The 19249-nt window shown below is 36.4% G+C and overlaps 1 protein-coding gene across 3 annotated transcripts in view; it reads right to left on the bottom strand.

Annotated features, from left to right (window-relative positions):
• LOC129278484 (peripheral plasma membrane protein CASK-like) overlaps positions 1 to 19249 on the bottom strand; it is a 98274-nt gene that overhangs the window by 6922 nt on the left and 72103 nt on the right. For 2 of the 3 annotated variants that reach the window (XM_064111654.1, XM_064111655.1), the window contains exons 10-18: positions 16416 to 16502; positions 8244 to 8327; positions 5268 to 5465; positions 4579 to 4812; positions 3773 to 3972; positions 3123 to 3238; positions 2171 to 2332; positions 1241 to 1443; positions 202 to 288 (exon numbers count right to left, since the gene is read on the bottom strand). In XM_064111654.1, the coding sequence (XP_063967724.1) occupies positions 202 to 288; positions 1241 to 1443; positions 2171 to 2332; positions 3123 to 3238; positions 3773 to 3972; positions 4579 to 4812; positions 5268 to 5465; positions 8244 to 8327; positions 16416 to 16502 (1371 nt within the window). Of the gene's footprint in view, positions 1 to 201; positions 289 to 1240; positions 1444 to 2170; positions 2333 to 3122; positions 3239 to 3772; positions 3973 to 4578; positions 4813 to 5267; positions 5466 to 8243; positions 8367 to 16415; positions 16503 to 19249 lie in introns of all 3 variants that reach the window. The other variant, XM_064111653.1, reaches the window with a different exon arrangement.

Genomic DNA, 19249 nt, shown 5'->3' with positions numbered 1-19249 from the left:
ACAATGTTTCACACATAATTTACCTTACTTTTTAATTCAAGAAATAAGGATCAAGAATACAACTGTTTTGATAAGCAAAATGCTTCTGAATAAATTCATCTTAAAGAGTAAAACAAAGCCTTTGCTAAGCTTTCTTCTAATTCAAATCATGCACCAGTTCGTTGAATTAAATCTTGGTATTTCTTCATTGAGTTTACTTACATGTACGTCATTCATGCCTGTGAGAGTTGGTGCAGCAATGAAAACAACAAATGGTGCAAACTCGGCACATCTCAAAACCTTCAGAGCCTGCATACAAGAGAAGTTGACAAAATATAGTCAATCATTTATTCCGTGAAATTATGCAAATTATCATAGGTTAATAAAAGTTTCCTTGTTGAATGTTCTTGTTACTATTAAATTTCATCTAAATTATGTTGTAATTATGTATCATGTTCTAAAACCAAATGAATAAATATATAAATAAATAAGAAATGCTTGAGCACTGTAAAAGGCTTGATGGGCTATTTGAAGTGAGAGTTATTACATCCAAGTCCGTTTGGAAGTGCACAGAGACATGAAATGGTACATCATATGCGCTATACAACAACTGAATATTATTATGATGCACACCTTGTAAACAAATAATGAAACTCATGTTCTACCTCACACAATGAAAATATTTCAATGAAAACGCTTTGGCTGTATATTGAATATTATATTTCTCATGTTGGTTTGAAAGTCAAGGCTCTAAGTGTCTTATTTTCTATGAAAAAGGTTTGTAAAAGACTGGGGTGAAATACTGTTCAAAACTAACAAAACAAGGGATGAGAGGGTTAAGAACAAAAAACTGGTTTCCCCAATATAACCAATCACAAAGTATTTCTAGTTCAAAGAACATATATGTCAATTTGGTCATGATTATCATTTATTAGGATTTTTTGCAACAAAAAATATATATGTGACAAATTACAATTCATTTTTATGACAATGTGCACAGCATTTTTAGACTGGGATGGCGTACAAATTTAATGCATTCACAAATACTTGTGCTAATTGAGAAATCCCTTCCCTTTTGACATTAGCGTCAATCATATTTCCTAAAACTGTTACTCAAGTGAAAACAAGTCAAAGATTATCCTTGAAATTAAATAAAATATAAAAAAGCAAACTGTATATTGTAATCCTAAAGAGAGATTTCCAATATTTTTTTTGCAATACAAACATGAATTTTTGCTAAGCAGGCTTGGCAGTCCCATACCTGAGGTTCTACGTCGAGTATAGCAATCAGACTTCTATTGTGGATCTCCCTGATTGTGTCTAGCTTGGTCCCATACATAGCATCTTCATGCGTGCCGTATTCGAGATACTTATTATTGGCAATGTCGTTCATCATCTCTTCATGCGAGACGAAGAAGTAGTTTTTGCCGTTTTCCTCGTCCGATTTACACCTTCTCGTTGTGTCTAAGTGAAAAAGGAGAAGAAAGAGAATAATAACGCAAAGTTGATTTTTTTTTTTGCTGTAGACTTTTTTTTTAAACATCAGGAAAGCCAATAAAGCAATACAGCTTTTGGAAAGCATTTACAGGAATCGTTGAAGATAATAACTAATAAGGCAAAGCATATAAAATATTTGAATAAGGTGATTATTTTTGGGGCTGGATGATCTTCTTATCCTGGCCGCTTCTACTTTGTTGAATTTCTAATCTGATGTCTTTCTAACTTTCAACATTCTATTTTCCATGTTATTATGCTTTCGCAAGGAATCACTTTTTATATGTTAATGCTTTCATATGAATGAATTCATTTACCCTGATCAAATTTCCCATCGACCATGGAAAAATCTTATCTTGGCTGCTTGAATTTTCTTAAATTCCTATTCTGGTTTCTTTCAAGCTATCAACATTCTATTTTCCTATTTTTTTATGCTATTGCATAAATCATTTATTTATTATTTTAATGGTTTCTTAAGAATGAATTTATTTACCTAGACCAAATTTCCCTTTAACCATGGAAAGAACAATTCATCACATGTATTGTAGATATATAGCTAAAATTACTTTATGTAGATATATTTGATGAATTTGCTCTGTAAATAACAGAACTGCAATTCAGCCCTGTGGTCACTGAAGACGTCTTTTTACTAACAACCCAGTTTGAATAAATGAATACACATTTTGAGTATACTTACGTGGGATTGGATATGCATATTTATTGGGATGACTTGTGATGAGTGTGTTCTTTATGTGTCTCCTGCCGACGCCGTGGGCTCCTAATAGAACTAACGTTTTCCTCATGAACGCAGGCAACCTAACCACCTCCTCGTATGTGACAAGATCTAATTGGTCGAATACTGTATGAAAGAAGATCGAATGCAAAGAGGTTAATACCTCTAGAGGCAGCGGGCAAGTACAATGACATTGGTCATAAGACCATTGATCCGTGGAATTAAGGGGCACTTCCGTAGAATAATCAACCTTTTTGCGCGTCGGACACCCATATTTCACATTCTCAATTCACAACTGTTCAAGCCATGATAATTTTATAGCATTACAACCTTTAATATGAGAATAGAGCAAAATTATTTCAGGTATTTACCACAAGTAGGTATTGGGACGTACCCACAGACAAACCACGGAACTTGAAATACCTAGATAGAACAGGCCCATTCATCTATCATGGACTATAATGGAACATTTAACAGCCCTCTTGGATTCAACTCAGCAAGATATACATAGGAGGCAGGGTTGTTGGCTTTTTTCATATAATGCAGAGCATGATCCTCGACTTAGATATCCATAAGCTCATGGACAAGAGCAATTGAGATTTACAAATAAATTTCAGTCTGTTTGAGAATTAGCTTCAAGAATATCATATTGGTGCACATATTTGTATGAGCATAATGATGATTGAATGCAGAGCATTCTATATTTAAAGTCAACCTGGGGTCCAGTTTAAAGGAACTGTCATCAACATGTTTCGCTTTATAATTAAAGTGTAATAAAGAAAATTGATCAGTTATTACTCCGATACTTACTGCACATATCGTAAATACATCTATCTCTTTATCTTCTTTTGGTAAAGTGAACACTAAGAATCTACAGACTCCTCCAAAGTTTCATAAAAGTTTGTTGAGTACCAACCTGCATTATGTTTGGCTAGGTATTTATCCCTGTACTGCTTCTTTCTTCTCCCGAACCACGTACACGACGCTTGTTGCTCTTTCTTCGCTCTCTCTATTGCCAGACATGCTACTCTCCTGTAGTTAGAAATAATAAGTATATGATTGAAGTTTGTTTTTTAATATTTCATGTCTTTTAATTATTCGCGATTAATTCGACACTTCATAAATTCAATCAACAACTTCAATATCAATATTATTACATAAAATATCATGTATACAAATGCAAAATTTGGTAGCAGTCCTCCCAGTTGATCAGTTGGCGGTCACGGAAGAGGATAGCAAACTTAATCACTGTGGTCTTGTGGTTAGGGCATTAGACTCATGGCTGTGAGGTTGTAAATTTAATCCCGGCTCAGCCATTATCTCTACTTTGACCAAAAAGACCAGAGAGTAATTTCTGTTATTTTAAGTTAGCATTAGTGTGGCATACAGGTGCTTTGCCGAGTTCCTAAAGGAGCTACTTCAACAGAAACAGAAACCATCTTTTTTATCTGCACTGTTCAGGACTCCTTCCCTGCAAATACTAACTACCCCAATCTTGTCTGTTGGTTAACCCTTTCCACGCATACTTCGAAAACCTATGTACATGCAATTTGTCTTGACACCTACCATTCTTGCAGCTCTGGTGATGGAATGAGACCAGCCGTACCGTTAAGAGGTTCACCCTCTTTCCTGGCTTGCCACCAATTATGATCGTCTTTACTGATGATTTGGAGGATATCCCCGCAACGGAAACTAAGACCTGCTTGTTGGCATGGTATCAAGTCGTCCTGACCTGGGTCGTAGTCAAACTGGGCTCGGACGTAGATCTGTAGGGGGCAGGAGAGGGGCAGCGAGAGGAGATGTTGAGATAAGGGGGATAGTGGGATATTGAAAAACAAAATCATAGGGAGGACATCAATGCAGAGAAAATAAATGGAATTGGGATATTGACATTATATTTAGTTTTCTGTCTTTAACTTTATATAGAGTCGCATTTCCAAACAATTTCTTCAACACATAATATTCTTTCATTTGTTTAACACTACGTGAATCAGTGAAAGTCGATAACCATTGAGTATGCTAAAGATGACTTCAAGATACAGACTTAACTTCAGAAGTAGATTCAATTCTAGAAAAATCGGGAGAAAATGCAAGATAATCTCATGCCATCTATCTTCACATCCAGTCCATACAATTAATCATTTTCAGATGAATATTCTGTATTTTAGCAAAACTGAAGATGAGCTTGAATAAGATTCATGTTTAACAAAGCTATAAAAGGACACTGCTGGCTAAACTTCCAGACAGTTTGAATTTGAAACAACCTTCCATACTAGTCTATATAAAGAGAAGAGAAGATTTAAGGGAGGTACAGATGCACAGTTTGTTGACTGAATGGGAGATGATCATGAATCATTTCCGACTGGACCTACCTCACAAGGCTGGGGTGCACTCCTGTAGCTTGGTACAATCTTGAAGGTGATACTGCCTTTGAGTTCCCGCAGCATCTTCTGGAGTTGATCGACGGTCTGGTTGGCCACAGAGACATTGTTGATCTCTCGGATCTCGTCACCGACGTGGAGAGTGGCTTGGCGGTGGATCATGCCACCGTGCATGATGCGAGCCACGATGCATCGTCTGTCCTCGTTCATCTTCAATGTGATGCCCTGTGAGGTCAAGACAGAAGAAAAATCAGAGCAAGTGCTCAAAATATCACTACCACAAAAACTTAAAGACAACATTGAAGGGTTAACATTAACAAATAGAAAGCAACAAACTAGATGACAGGTATCAACTATCACTTACACTTCTTTTTGATTGGATGTCACGTGGAAGGAACATTTTGTTTTAAGTCTTATAAATGACCTGAAACTTATTAGCAGAGGCAGAGGCATCTTATAAATGATCTGAAACTTATTAGCACTTCTTGTTTCTAAACTCCAGACAAGTCATTCTTGCTGCTACTTTTCACAGAAGCAGTGTTACTGAGACTATAAACAATTGGTTTGAAGAAACTAATGCCTAGAAATGTTTATCCTTTCTTATACAAAGCTAAATCAGAAAATCCCCACCTTCAGGGTCTGAACGTTTCTTTCAAAAATCAAATGGAGAAGGCACTTACCAAGGGTTCTTCCGAGTTCTTCTGGAACTGCACGAGTCGCACCCTGGTGACTGCGTCTGTCTGGTCCATGTTGCCGTTGGGCGGTTGCATCAGTTCAGTGTCTCCGTTGAGGTAGGGCATAACAGGCGGCGGAGTCACCCTGATCGCGTGGTCGCTGTAAACCTCGTGGGCTACCACGTCATGGGCCTGTAGCAGTGCCTAATGGTACGAAAAAGTCACATACACGTTTGAGTCAATTGAGGTCATTTGAGGTTTTGCTAATGATAACATCCCATTTGAAAAAAACAGGGATAAAGGCATAACAATTGTGGTTTCACTGTAATTGGAAAATAATAGGGATCGAGATTATGTGCTCACAAGAATACCAATGGCGCTGTATAAATGCATATAATAATATACATTGATATAGCGCAGAAACTATTTGTATACATTCTATTGCACAGCAAGAGCTCCCCGAATGCTGTACATACTACTGGAATAAATAGGTTTTTAATTTTAGCTTGAAATTATGTAAAGTTGTTAAATTCCCAATGTCAAGGGGAAGTTTGTTCCATAGTTGTGGGGCTTCAAAGGTTAAAAGGTCAAGTAGTCATGAAACATGGGTCGACAGAATAAGGGGGTCAAATAATTAGAATGAGAGAAAGTCCAATTAATTCTTAGATTTTTAAAACCTGGTCAACAATCATCATATTTCAAGACAAAAAAAGCACAAAAATAGATGAAGGGAAAAGGCACAACTAGGGTAATGAGTGTCATTTTTAGGCAGGGTACTGGCATAAAGTCTTGATAATCAGCATAACCCTAATGATTATAACTGAAATTAATGACATCTACTCAGACTAATGCAGTATCAAAACATTCTGCATGGGTACTGGCAGATTCTATTTCTTTATTGAATACAGCATGTTAAGGCTTTCAAGTATTTTTGGAAAAAAAATATCATTACACAATGTACTGTATATATACTTGCCTCAAAATGGTTCAGATAGATTAATATGGTTTTCTAGCAGATTGCTACCCTTAGCCCCGATACAAAACAGTCCTTGTTGCACTGATTGAATATAAAACCCCGTTTAGGAGAATGTAGCACAGTCTCTATGTCAAGATAACGCAGCAGACATGTGCAATACTTCCCATGGTGACCTAGATAAAGGGTATTTCATTCTCGGCTACACACCTCGATGAGCCTCCCTAAAGCTTTCCATGACATTTTGACTTGACTTTTCTCATTAAGAGAGATAGTGTTTAAAACCACGATGACTGACAGTGCATGTGCGGCTGAAGCATAGCCGCGAGCTGGTTCTTAAAGGGATGTAATCTCCAGTGTCGTGTAATTTTTTTCTTGCCAAAATATAATAATAATAATAATAACAATACTTATCCTTGCTTTATAAGCACTTCACACAAGTCTATAAGCACTCTACAGTAATGTAGCATAATTACCCTGGCTTTATGCGTGGTCATACAGCATTTTAATAGGACATTTGAAACCATTTTTATTGTTGGTTTGAAATATTCAAATATGACTACAAGACTGACAGAGGATTTAATGAATTGCATATATTAAAATCATACCTTCCAAATTCTATTTCTTTTCCAAGCAGCTCTGTGTATACTATGGCAATCAAATTATGGCCCAAAATGATTGTATATCGCCAGAATGTTTACCAAATACTTATCATATTTACATAAAACCATTAACATAATCTTGAACAATGGCAATATGTTTCATTATCTGTGAGCAAACAAAATAAAAGTTCATTGGGGTACCAGGGAGATATATATTTTTTCACATTCGTGGACATATATTTACACCATTTTTCCATTTATATCCTTTATTATTTTTTCATTATTTTTCTAGGGATCTTCTTAAAGTTCAAGATGACAAGATTCTGTCACCAAAACGTTAGCCGGGGCAATAAACTAGTGCTATCTTTCAATTTTATAATCAATTACCAGATTATCTATCAAGTGTCATCCTGTCCTAATAAGCACCTTAGATGGGTATGACATAGGGGAAATTTTTACGAAAGTATCTCCACCCTTGATCTTCTTGACATTTTGCGACTGTAAATGTATCTAAAATCATTTTTTTCAAAAGCATCCATAAAAAAATTGTTATCTTATGAAATCTTTTGACATAATATGCTTTATAACACTCTTCATTCTTCTTCTAAAATGTGCTACATGTACCCTTTCTGTAGAATTCACACATTTGTCTCCTCAAAGTTAAAAAGATACATGGGGGAGGGGTGAACAGTGGGGGAGGGTCCTCAATCTAAATGTAACATATCTCAGTTTTTATGTATTTTTAAAAATCTGTTTTGTGCATGCGGATGCCAAATGGGTCTGAATAAGACAAGCCCCCACCCCCTTTCCGGCTGTTTATGAATCAAGAGTACATGTACATTGAATGCTTGTAGATAGGCAACCAAAGGACTGATGGCTGTACTTTCTCTCCAAGGAACTTGAAAAGCAATTTCCCAATTACCTATCCATTCAGATTACATTCCAGCTTATTATTATACAATGATATAACTATAAAGGTAGGCTTGCTAGGATAACTGGTTGGTGTTTCATAAAGCTGTTCGTAAATTATGAGCGACTTTACGAAAGACTGGTAATTCTTTATTTTGGTAGATGACATACACCAAATTTTCATCAGGGCAATTCCATAAATTATGTGGTCCGACCCCCTATATGTGGGACCTTCAAGAAATTTTCTGTCTCTGATTTTTTGTTCTTTTGATAGTCTGTAATGCTCTCAAACGACCATGACTTGGTCAGTTTATGAAGTGAAGTTCAACTTGAGAAAAATGGGGGTCGGACATACAAAAAGGTTGATTATTTTATGGAATTGCCCATCAATGTTGATTTAGTGCAAAAGAAAGGATCACCAGTCGTTCATAAAGTCGCTCGTAACTTTACGAACAGCTTCGTGAAAACACCACCCAGGAGTGTAGTGCAGAGACTTACCCTGAAGTAGGGATCACTGAGGATGGCCTGTAGTTCGTAGGCGTCTTGGCTGTCTTGATTGTGTTGCCTGAACAGCTCCAAGACCTGTTCGGTAGTGACATGCACAGACTGTAGAGGTACGTTCTGCAATGGTAGCATAGGGCAAGACATGTTGCGTTCACATAACCCTCCATCAAAAACGCTCAAAAGGAACGTTCCTCAAGGTCAAAAGAACGTTTTGTCAAGGTTTGAGGAACGTTCCTCAAGGGTAATGTTTCTTGGGATTTTAATAAAGAATCCTTTCTAAAGGAAAAGGAGTGTTTCAGAGGCTGCGCCACCCTTTCCGAAGCCGAAAATTATTTCCAAAGGCAAAAGAATGTTATGTCAAGTTATAGGATTATCCAAAATATGACATTTTCTTTCTAAACTCTAGCCTTTTCCCACTTTTCATTTTGCTGAGCAATTAAAAGTAATGCCAAATTAATTTCAATGAAACAAGTATTACGAGTAGGACATTATAATCTACTCCTTCTTGGGGTAACTACTCAGTGTTTTTGGTTAAAAAGGCAGGAGCATTCCATTGTGATTTTAAAGCATGCATTGGTTAAAAATGGAATGGTTTATTAATGGTGGTTGTGAGAGTGAGATTAGATTAAAATGATGACGAGGGTATTATGAGAGAGGGGTATTTACGCCATGTCATGCCACTATGCTGTGTTGAGTAACTGTACAATCCTAGAGTACTGCATGCATGAAACTTTCATGAATTTCACATTTAGAATTGTGAGAGTTAAGGGGACAGACCAGTTTTGGCGGTATAATTCATCAAATAGCCATATAACGCATACATGTAGGCCTACTTCACACAAATAGCTAAACTTGCATTGCTGCAAGTACAGTTTTGATCTAATGTCAAGTACCAATCTGTTTCAAAGGCCTCAATGAGGAAAGTTTCCAAAATAATCATGAAATTTTATTTATTCAGAAAAAAAATCAATGTTAGACACTTGTGCTTGTTAGATTTGAGTTTTTTTGTTGCTGTATCAAGATATGAAATATTTTTATTCCATAACATATCTTAAACATGAACGAAAAGGTCTTGTTGGCTTCAGGAAAGTTCCACGCACTACCATAGAATTGGTTGTACAGTTACTGCTCTATATATCTACAATTATATTTCTGAGTGATATATGCATATGAACAAAATGCAAGGTAAATGGAACGTACAAAAGTCAAAATACATAAAAAATATAAATATCATGGTTCATAATCATGAAATGAGGCATATACAATGTTGAATGAAAAGGGAGGAAAAATCAATAAAAAATGGTTGTTGCAGTTCGATGATGTAAGGATGAAATATTTTGCAATTCATGCATAATTCCAATATATACATTTTTAATACATGTTCTTCATAGATTTGCATGTTTGCTTTTTGTGGCTTTGTATTCTTTACACATCGTCAGTTGAGAGCCAGAAGGGCGTTACTGGAGCTAAAAGATGTTCCATTGAGACCCAGAAGGGCGTTATTGCTGTGGGAAGTCAACAGTAATAGGCGCCCTTTTGCTTCTTATGGAACATCTTTGATCTGCAATAGCGCCCTTTCGGTTCTCAGCCTACAACATTTTTCCACAAAATGCTGAAAAACAATCAAAATTGTGACTGATTAAAATATGATGCCATATATGAGTGAACAAAACAAAATGATTGCAAAATAAGGTACATGTTTTCATTAAACAAATCTCATCTCTCTAATGGAAAACAACACAATTTTGCAGTACAGTGAATCAATTTGGACCTGTTCTATAATATAGTTAAAACTCTCCACTACCATTTTCACAACTACCATGGTAACAGGACTCAGCAGCCAATCACAATCAAGGTTACCATGGTAGTTACAATAATGGCAAAGTTACCATCGTAGAAAGTCTTTTATGAAACAGTCCCAACTGGTATCAAAGCTAATTATGCAATGACCACTGGTGAGTACATATTAATATTTGGTTTTGAAATTTACCAATTTTGATGCAAACATGCAATCAATCAATTAGCTTCAGCAAAGCAAAATTAGCGTATATTCGCATTCAGCTCTTTAGTAGTAAAATGAATGGCATTTCCTAAAGCCCATTAGTCCTTTAATCTTTACTCAATTAACGTGACTCATTTCCCAGTGAGGACATACCCTGTGGTTTGACAGGAAGATTCAATCAAATACCATACTGCCAGACAGGGTGCGTTCAGACAGAATAAAATCAATCTTAATAAAGATATCAATCTAATTCCATATAATTATAAAATAAATTCATATTCTTTTTAGAATATACCGCCGCATAGGGTGTGATCAGACAGAATAAAGTTCATATCATCAATAAAGATGCCAATCTTCATGTAAATACCATACAGAATAGAATTAATATTCTTATATAAGAAACATAATTTATTAGAATGTCATAAAGCTAGATGGGGTGTGTCCAGACAGAATAATCTTTAAGACACCAATTGTATATATTATAAAAATTTATAATTTCTTTATACAACATTTGCTGGAAATATCCCCAAAAGATCATTTTGGTAACTTACTCTCAACTATAATGTTAAATAAATTCACAATCAACCTCAAGTGATGACTTATTAAAAAAGTCTAGTCATTTTGACTAATTTGTTGCAGAGTGGAACTCCACTGATTCTTTACATCATCTATTCAGATAGGAATCTCCTACTCAAATATATGACAAGAAAATTATTCAAATATGAAATAGCAGTTGAACCTAGCATACCCTTTCACAAGTCATTTTGACAGCAGAAGTTTGTTTTTAGAGTTTAACTCCATTCATTCTCTATCTCTTTCCAACAACGCTTAGGCCCACATTCTGACTGAAGTTAGGTTGAATTCAGACTCTATAGACACATAGCTCTATCAGTATAGGTCCAATTTGTCATCTCATTTGACACGCAAATCATCCATAACTGTCTGGGACAAAAATAGCTTTCTCTTAACACCATAAAAGCATGATGCAATTGCACAGTAAACATAAAACATATAATGCACTATATATTTTTCTATGAAAAACAAATTTGCTTCCCAAAATTTACTGTGGATGAACAAGTGTTTAAAATCTAAGGCAACAAGGTCTAATTTTCAATATTCAATCCTCAATAAATTAAACATGATTGTTAAAGGAGAATGAAACCTTTGGAACAAGATACATGTAGCTTGTGTGAAAACAGAAAAATCAAAGAAACAGATCAACGAAAGTTTGAGAAAAATTTGACAAATAATGAGAAAGTTATGAGCATTTGAATATTGTGATCACTAATGCTATGGAGATCCTCAAATTGGCAATGCGACAACGATGTGTGATGTCACTTGTGAACAACTGTCCCCATTACTTTAGAATATATATCACTTAAATTGCCTCTTTTATCACATCTATCAGTAGATCATGTGTTCTTTCTAAAGGAGGGCATGTAATACAGACTTTTAAAGAATACATCATGGACAAAGAGTTTGTATCACCACAAGAAAAAGCAGAAAGAGACATTTAGAGGGTATTTTATAGTCCATCAAAGGGAAAGTTGTTCACATGTGACATCACACATCCTTGTCGCATTGCCAATGGGAGGATCTCCATAGCATTAGTGATTGCAATATTCAAATGCTCATAACTTTCTCATTATTTGTCCGATTTTTCTCAAACTTTCTTTGTTCTTATTCTCTGATTTTTCTGTTTCGACACAAGCCTACTTATTCCAAAGGTTTCATTCCCCTTTAACTACTGTAAGATTCATATCGTAAACAGTGTTGTTTAACTTTTAAAATACGTTTTTACTGTGTACATACATGTACACTCCATCAGAGCCACGGATGAAATGTAGGGTCCAGGGCACCGTCTTACAAAGAGTTACATGTACGATTGATCAAATCAATCGTAACTCTGGAAAATTTTTATTCAGGAAATTTGCAAAACGTCCTTTGTAAACAAAGGAGAACACACCAAACTGTCAAGAAATAAATGAATTTATGGATTCATATCTAGACATTTTTTTGAACAAACATGCATTTTATATGTAGACTTTGCTGGCTTTCCATAGTTGCGATTGATCAGATCAATTGCAACTCTTTGTGAGATGGGGCTCTAGTTATACCAAAAGCTCCAATGTCATGTATACATACTATGTATCTTCATCCCTTCTCCACCTGAGACTATGAGGCTGTTCTCACTACGTTCCTAAAACTAGTTTACTGGAAACTAGTTTAACGCGTAGTGAGAACGGTCAAAGCGGTCTTGGAAGCGATCTTCCAAACCAGTTTGGAAAACCACCTCGCGATGTAGTTTTTAAGATCGCTTTGCCTCGTGAAACTGGTTTTAGCGTAAGTGAGGACACAACCGTTCTTCGGGAAGCGATCTTCGCACATTTTGAGCGCGCTACTCCACACGACAGGTGTAGAATGCCTATGGTGCGGTTTCGAATTTCGCGCGAAATGTGTCACCCCACTTTCGTGTGATCAAGTGGGAACGCTAGCAAAGCGATCTTCCAAAGTGGTTTCCTGAATCGGTTTCCAGTAGAAAGCGTAATGAGAACGGCCTCTGAGATGTCTTGAACTTCTCATCCAGACTAAACAACCTCAACATCATATAGTGTTACATTCATGAAACACCCCTGCAAGGGGAAAATCCAAGTCATTCACACTTATCGATTTTTAATGTAATCTTGATATTCAGTTATTGAAGATATTGTTTGCCATTAGTTACTAATATCATATCGGCCGGATTTTTCTAACATTAACAGAATATATGATTTTTAGACTTTTATCTTCTCATCAGTCTTGATTTCTCATCCTTTGACACAATAAAGATGTCCTACTTTGTGATTTTTGGTAGCTATTTACGCCATGTCAGTGCAAGAACGCCCTTATACCACAAAAACGTGCACTGTGTAAAAGGCTGTTTCTACACTGATGCAGTGCGCAATAAATGTTTGGCTAAGGGTGTTCTTGCACCGACACAAACAAATTAGACAATAAATAAGATGGATAACTTAAATGATCGAGAATCTACTATCAACCAATTACATGCACCACACTTGTATGAGTTTTTCTATTTGTGTACTTATATCTACCATGCATGCAACATTAGAGAGCTCAAAAGGTATATCATTCCAAGTTCACAAGACATGAATGTGCCATTTGGATTATGTGAGCATTTCTGGTCTTAAAGCTACTGATGTAATTAGATCATGCTCGATAAATCCTGCTAGCTCTCTCTATGTATTCTATACTATTCTATTACTAAAGACTAGGAAACATTATCTATTTCCATAAACATTATACAAAGATAGTACAGTAGAAATATTAACTCCTCATTTTCATTAGCATGTGTCATGAGACAAAAATTTGTACATGTATCAAAGTCATATTAACCATATCATAAAAAAAAAAACAATTCTTCAATTAGTAAGCTAATCATGGTGTGTAATGGGTAATCTCCTGTATTGATACACAAATCTGCAAGGCCTATTAGAAGCAGACCTTTATTTATGAAATTTGATCAATCATAAAAAATTATTGAAGTTTTTGTGGGTATTTAAAAGTGCCTCAAATGAAACGTGTGAATGATTATGCAATGTTTTGAAAGTCAAATGATCAATGCTACAAATTTGTTTCTCAGAGTATATATTACATTTTTTCTTAAATCTTGATTGCTTGAATTCAAACTACTAGAAAGAACAACGCCGAAGAGACATTTAACAAAAATTTATTAACATTAGAATGATTTTCAACCATTTCTCATGGAAAATAAGCTTCCAAAGAATTTTCGAGATTCCCAATCCTTGTGCTAAACCTATCTGTGTACCCTTGTGACATATCGAGGTGTTTAGCACAGTACCTTGTACACGAGGTCCCTGTAATAGCCTGGATGTACCAATGTAATGGGAACGATCTATCAGACCGTGGCATTACACATTTGTCACAAACATAAAGAATTATACTTGACTGCTGTTCATCAGTGTAAAAGGCCCCCATTCACACTAACTCCGAATTCTTTCACAACACCCTGGCGCAAAGGAAATTTAACAAGTCTATGAATTCACCGACCCTGATGAGAATCTCATCATTTTCATGACATTTTGGGTCATCCAAGTAACTGAAAAAATTATTACGTTCCTACATCCTGGATTTACATAAGTTTGCCAATTCAGCGGATTTTGAAGCAGAAACTTGTACAATCCCACCAGAGCTTCAATACTTTTTTGTAGCAAGAGCTTTTGGCTGCATTCCAGAGTTATTTCCTCCACTGTTAAGTTTGATATTTTCAGGTTTGTGTGAATGAACCTACAACAGAGTAAGCCTACAAAACACACTATGACAGCAGTCGTAAAGCTTTTACACTGATGCATACATGTACGATAGATATTTAAAAAAAAAATCAAAAATACTCTCAGAAATTAACAATTGAAAATGTAACATGATACCATCACAAGTACTCACAGGGACACTCATCAAGGATAACCCTCGTAGTTCAAAGATGACGAGACATGCTGCTCACTGCTCATGCATCAGAATCCAAAGTACATACATGTACAAGTACAGTGGTGAACATGAATAATAGGACCTCACTATTCACTAATGGTGCTCTCACACGACGGCAATGGTCACAGTCAGTTCATGTTGGACCCTGATCGTTAAGTGGCTATATCTTGACCGTTTTGGACCAAAATGCTGCCACAATCATGAAGTAAACCGAAATAGAGCCATACATACATGTACTGTAACTGACCCTAGGAGACATGGGTATATCCAGACATCAGTATCATGACACCGGTACCTCCAGTCGGGCCATGACGATCATGGATTCACATCATCTTGACAAAAAGAGAACACCGTTCTCAGTATGTCGGTCAAGAACGGTCAAGATGGCCTCTCAACTGCCGATGACTTGACTCAGATTGTCTGTTGCCCAAGTGTGAGAGCATAATAAGAATGTTTTAAAGAATGCTAGCAGGAGCAGCGCAGCACGTCATCTCTGAAATAATTAGTCCAAGTTCACTGTATCTTACACCTCTGATAAGATAATTAAAATATCTGAGAAGGGTATTTGGTCCAAAGCACCAAGAGCCTCTGCTGAACAGGCTAATTAATCAAGATCATAACCACAAAAATGCACAACACAAGGTCATTAACTATACATCCTTCCTCACCTACAAGTATAAATGAATATTAAATATCTGACCAGAACTTTATTGACACAGTGCACAGCACTCCTATTTGCAACCATTAGATCTTTCTTTTCAATGGTCTTGACCATACATGGCAACTGTGTAAACTTACTGGAAAATAAACCAGTTCCAAAATTAAATTGGATTAAAGCCTATCTTCTTCCAAAACACACCCCTGACTTCCTGCGGGTTAGTAAGGTTATCGATCCCTGCATGCTCGCCTGATTCAACGTGGAAATAGCAGAATTAGTGTTAATTTGCGGCTGGCAGACACTACGAAGCAATGCTGTTAAAAACACACATCCTCTTGGTGAGTGCCTATGGCAAACGTGTGAATGGTGTGGCCAGTCCTTACCATGATATGAACTGAATGCATGAAGAACCTTAGTGTAACTTTTCCACTGAATATGATATATTTTTGTATCAGAAGTACATGTAAGGTACCTAACCAAAAATCAGAGTTGCATCTTTCATGCAAGAATCCTGCAAGCGCCTTTTCATCACTAATTCTCGCACTCATTATAAACAAAATAATCAAATATGCAAGAAAGACTCTGCACAAGACGCAGAGGGCCTTTATAGCAAGATTCAAAGGCACGCTGTGTCTTTCACATAGCAGCTTTCCTGCATTTCCAACTGTTTTGTCTATGCGAAATGTGAAAATTAGCGATGAAAAGGCGCTTGCAGACTTCCTGTGTGAAAGATGCTGCAAGTTTGTAAAAGCAGGTCTTATATACTCTGTACCCAGCAAGGTACCGCGCATACGGCACTTTGACAGAGTATATAAGGCCTGCTTATACAAAATTTGCTCATTCTCCTGAAGACGACAAGAACACACTTGTGTTGAAACGTCGAGATTTTTTTTTAGGACCAACACTTGCCCAAGAAAGATACATGGTGTACCGTGAAACCTACTACACTACCATTAACTATCCTTATCTACAAGCTGCAAGAAATGAAATGATATAAACCTACCTCTCTGGTTCTTAAGACACTATCAGTGGGTAGGTTTCTCTTGTTGGGAAGCTGTTCACTTGACTTGGTATTGATCTTGTCATACAACTGCAGATGAAAAAGGGAGAGAAATAAGAGGAAATCATCAATTAAAGGATCATGAAGAATAGTGTTTCACTTCATATTGTGCAGTAGTGATCAAGTACAAAGTACTTTGTGACCTGATATTGGCTCGTGTGGCAGTTATTGCAGTAATGCATACCTGACAACCCTGACAGGTAGGAAAGAGGATTAAATTACTGAGAAATGTCCAGAAACAGAATTATTTTTAAATTTCCTATTCGATACAACACAAATATTTTATTTGAAAGAACTCATGGGTTAAATTAAGGCAATTTTTCGCCCCCAAATGGGAATATTCATACTTCATAGGAACATTTTAATAGCAGGTATGTTGTTAAATGTCTCTGACAACATAGGTTTATGAACTTACAGTGAGTGTTGTATTTAAGACTCTGTCTGATATTTGAAAGTCTACAGATGTCTTGGCGAACAATCGCTACAATTACAAGCGTCATGGAATTATATATTTTATTTCTGTTGGTATTTGACAGTGATTCAAATTAAAACAAAAAAAACAATCAAATCAACATTATTCTTGTAGTTCCAAGCCAAGTTTTGTGTTAGGTTGGAAATGTTTGGTCAACGGTAAAGCTCTGTACAAAACAAATCTTTATTTTTATAAATTTTACCAGTAACACGTCAATAGGACTGGAGGATAATATTTTGTATTAATATCAAATGGATTGAAATCCTCACCATTGTTATTTATATCATTGTATGATGCTAAAAGGTATGAAGGTAAAACAATATACAGATTATAAATATGTAATTAACAGTCTTTTTTTTTTCTTCACACATCCAATACTAGAAATGCATCACTGACATACATACATGTAAATACATGGCCTCTGAATGCACATCCACATATACATATAACCACCACAGACAGCTTCATAAAGTTACACTGTATGCATAGTCATATTCATGCACCTATTACGTTACACCCATATTGATTGCTACTCATTAACTAATAGCATTCCATCCACCCATACTCAGTAGTTCCATAGCATTTTCATGACAGTTCCTCACACCTTTTCCTCGACAAAGCACTCCAAAATGCAATCATAAACAAGACTTTTCAAACTTACCCAGGTAGATAAATTCAGGGCAGCCCGAATGTTTGATATATCTCACATTAACATCCCACTCGGAGCAGACAGTGTCACGCACTTAAGACATCGACACGCGGGGGTTTACACGTAAAGCTGTGTCTGATTGGGAGGGGAGGCCGAGTGGGCTAACGCATTTAACGTGAGAAGGGGGAAGTGATTAATACGGCTGACCAAAGATACTCATACTCAAGAGGAAGGGAGAGAGGCGGAGAGAGAGGAAGAGAGAGGGGGAGAGACGAGGGAGGGGGCGGGGAGAAGGGAAGAGCGAGATACATAAAGGGGATGGGGGAGGGGCAAGGGGGGACCAAAGAAAGTTTGGGAATAGATAGGGGTGAAATTTGAGAGAGGAAGAGAGGGGGAGGGGAAAGTGAGGAGAAAAGAGAGAGACAGGGAGAGAGAATAAGAGAGAGACAGACGCAGAGAATGTGAGACACAGGTGAGAGTTTGGGAAAAGATAGATTGAGGGCAGATAGAGAGACAGAATGAGAGAGGCAGAGAGGGAAAAGAGACAGACAAAAACCGAGAGAATCGGGTTGGGGGTAAAAAAAGATGAACAGAAAGGCAATATCACAAATAAAGAAGAGAGCAAGGGTGCAGAGAGGAGGAAAGGGGGATAGGAATAAACATAGGAGGCAGGAAGAGCGATAAAGAAAATAAATAGACAGACAGACAGACAGACTCAAAGACAAACACACAGACAGAGCAAAAGTGAGTGTGGGAGAGGAACAATTCTAATTTCTAAAGAGAGAAAGAGAAAGCTGATCAGAGACTAGAGCATATGAGTTACCACTAACCCTGCATGTAGGAGACTAGAGAGGGAGGTTTTATATCACTCTCAACAGGATACAGACCTAATTTAAAACAAATTCTCCACAATATCAATTACCAGCCATTTTTTATCTCAAAATCCAAGACAATTCTTTTGATTGAATTTCCTTATTCCTTCTGAAATTGGATAATACGATTTCAAATTTTGTATCCTTGTGTGTTGCTGACCTCTAAATACCAAATTTAAAGAAATTGAATAAATGTTATAATACATGAATACAAAAATGAATTAATGATTGTTTTCTGAATAAATGAAGTATATAGGAGGCCTTTCTGACCATATATTCAAATTTAATTTTGAGTTTATTATAAAACAAAAATGAATAAATGAAAATCAAAAGGAAAGAAATAAAACCTTTGCTCGAGATCTATAAAAAAAAACCTCCAAAGTACAAATTCATGAAGAAAACCAAAAAATGATATCAATGTTGTCATATAACCACATCGCTCTTATCCTATATGCACTTTTAAGTCACGCAGTTCAGTTCAAGTGTCTCTCTACAGAATAGGAATTAGTTCGAGGATCCGTGCAGGGCTCGTGGTATTATATAGCTTGCCATGGTCCTCACGGGCAGTGAATTACGTCAATTACTGTCAACCCGACGCTGCATTTATTGCTCAGATCTCCAACAAGATGTCTCAATCCAACTCTCCCCATGGTACTCACGGTCAAGATAAGAGCCATTAAAAGATCTTATCTTATCCCTAAGATTGTCATAAAATCATAAAGTATACACAATCTTGATTTCACCGTTTTGTAGATGGAATTTTGGTGTCATCGGCATTCGCCTT

Source organism: Lytechinus pictus, chromosome 16 (assembly GCF_037042905.1).
Source record: "Lytechinus pictus isolate F3 Inbred chromosome 16, Lp3.0, whole genome shotgun sequence".
In the NCBI taxonomy this organism is placed as follows: Eukaryota; Metazoa; Echinodermata; class Echinoidea; order Temnopleuroida; family Toxopneustidae; genus Lytechinus; species Lytechinus pictus.
Note: the sequence above shows the minus strand (reverse complement) of the source record. Positions and strands in the feature narration are given on the sequence as shown.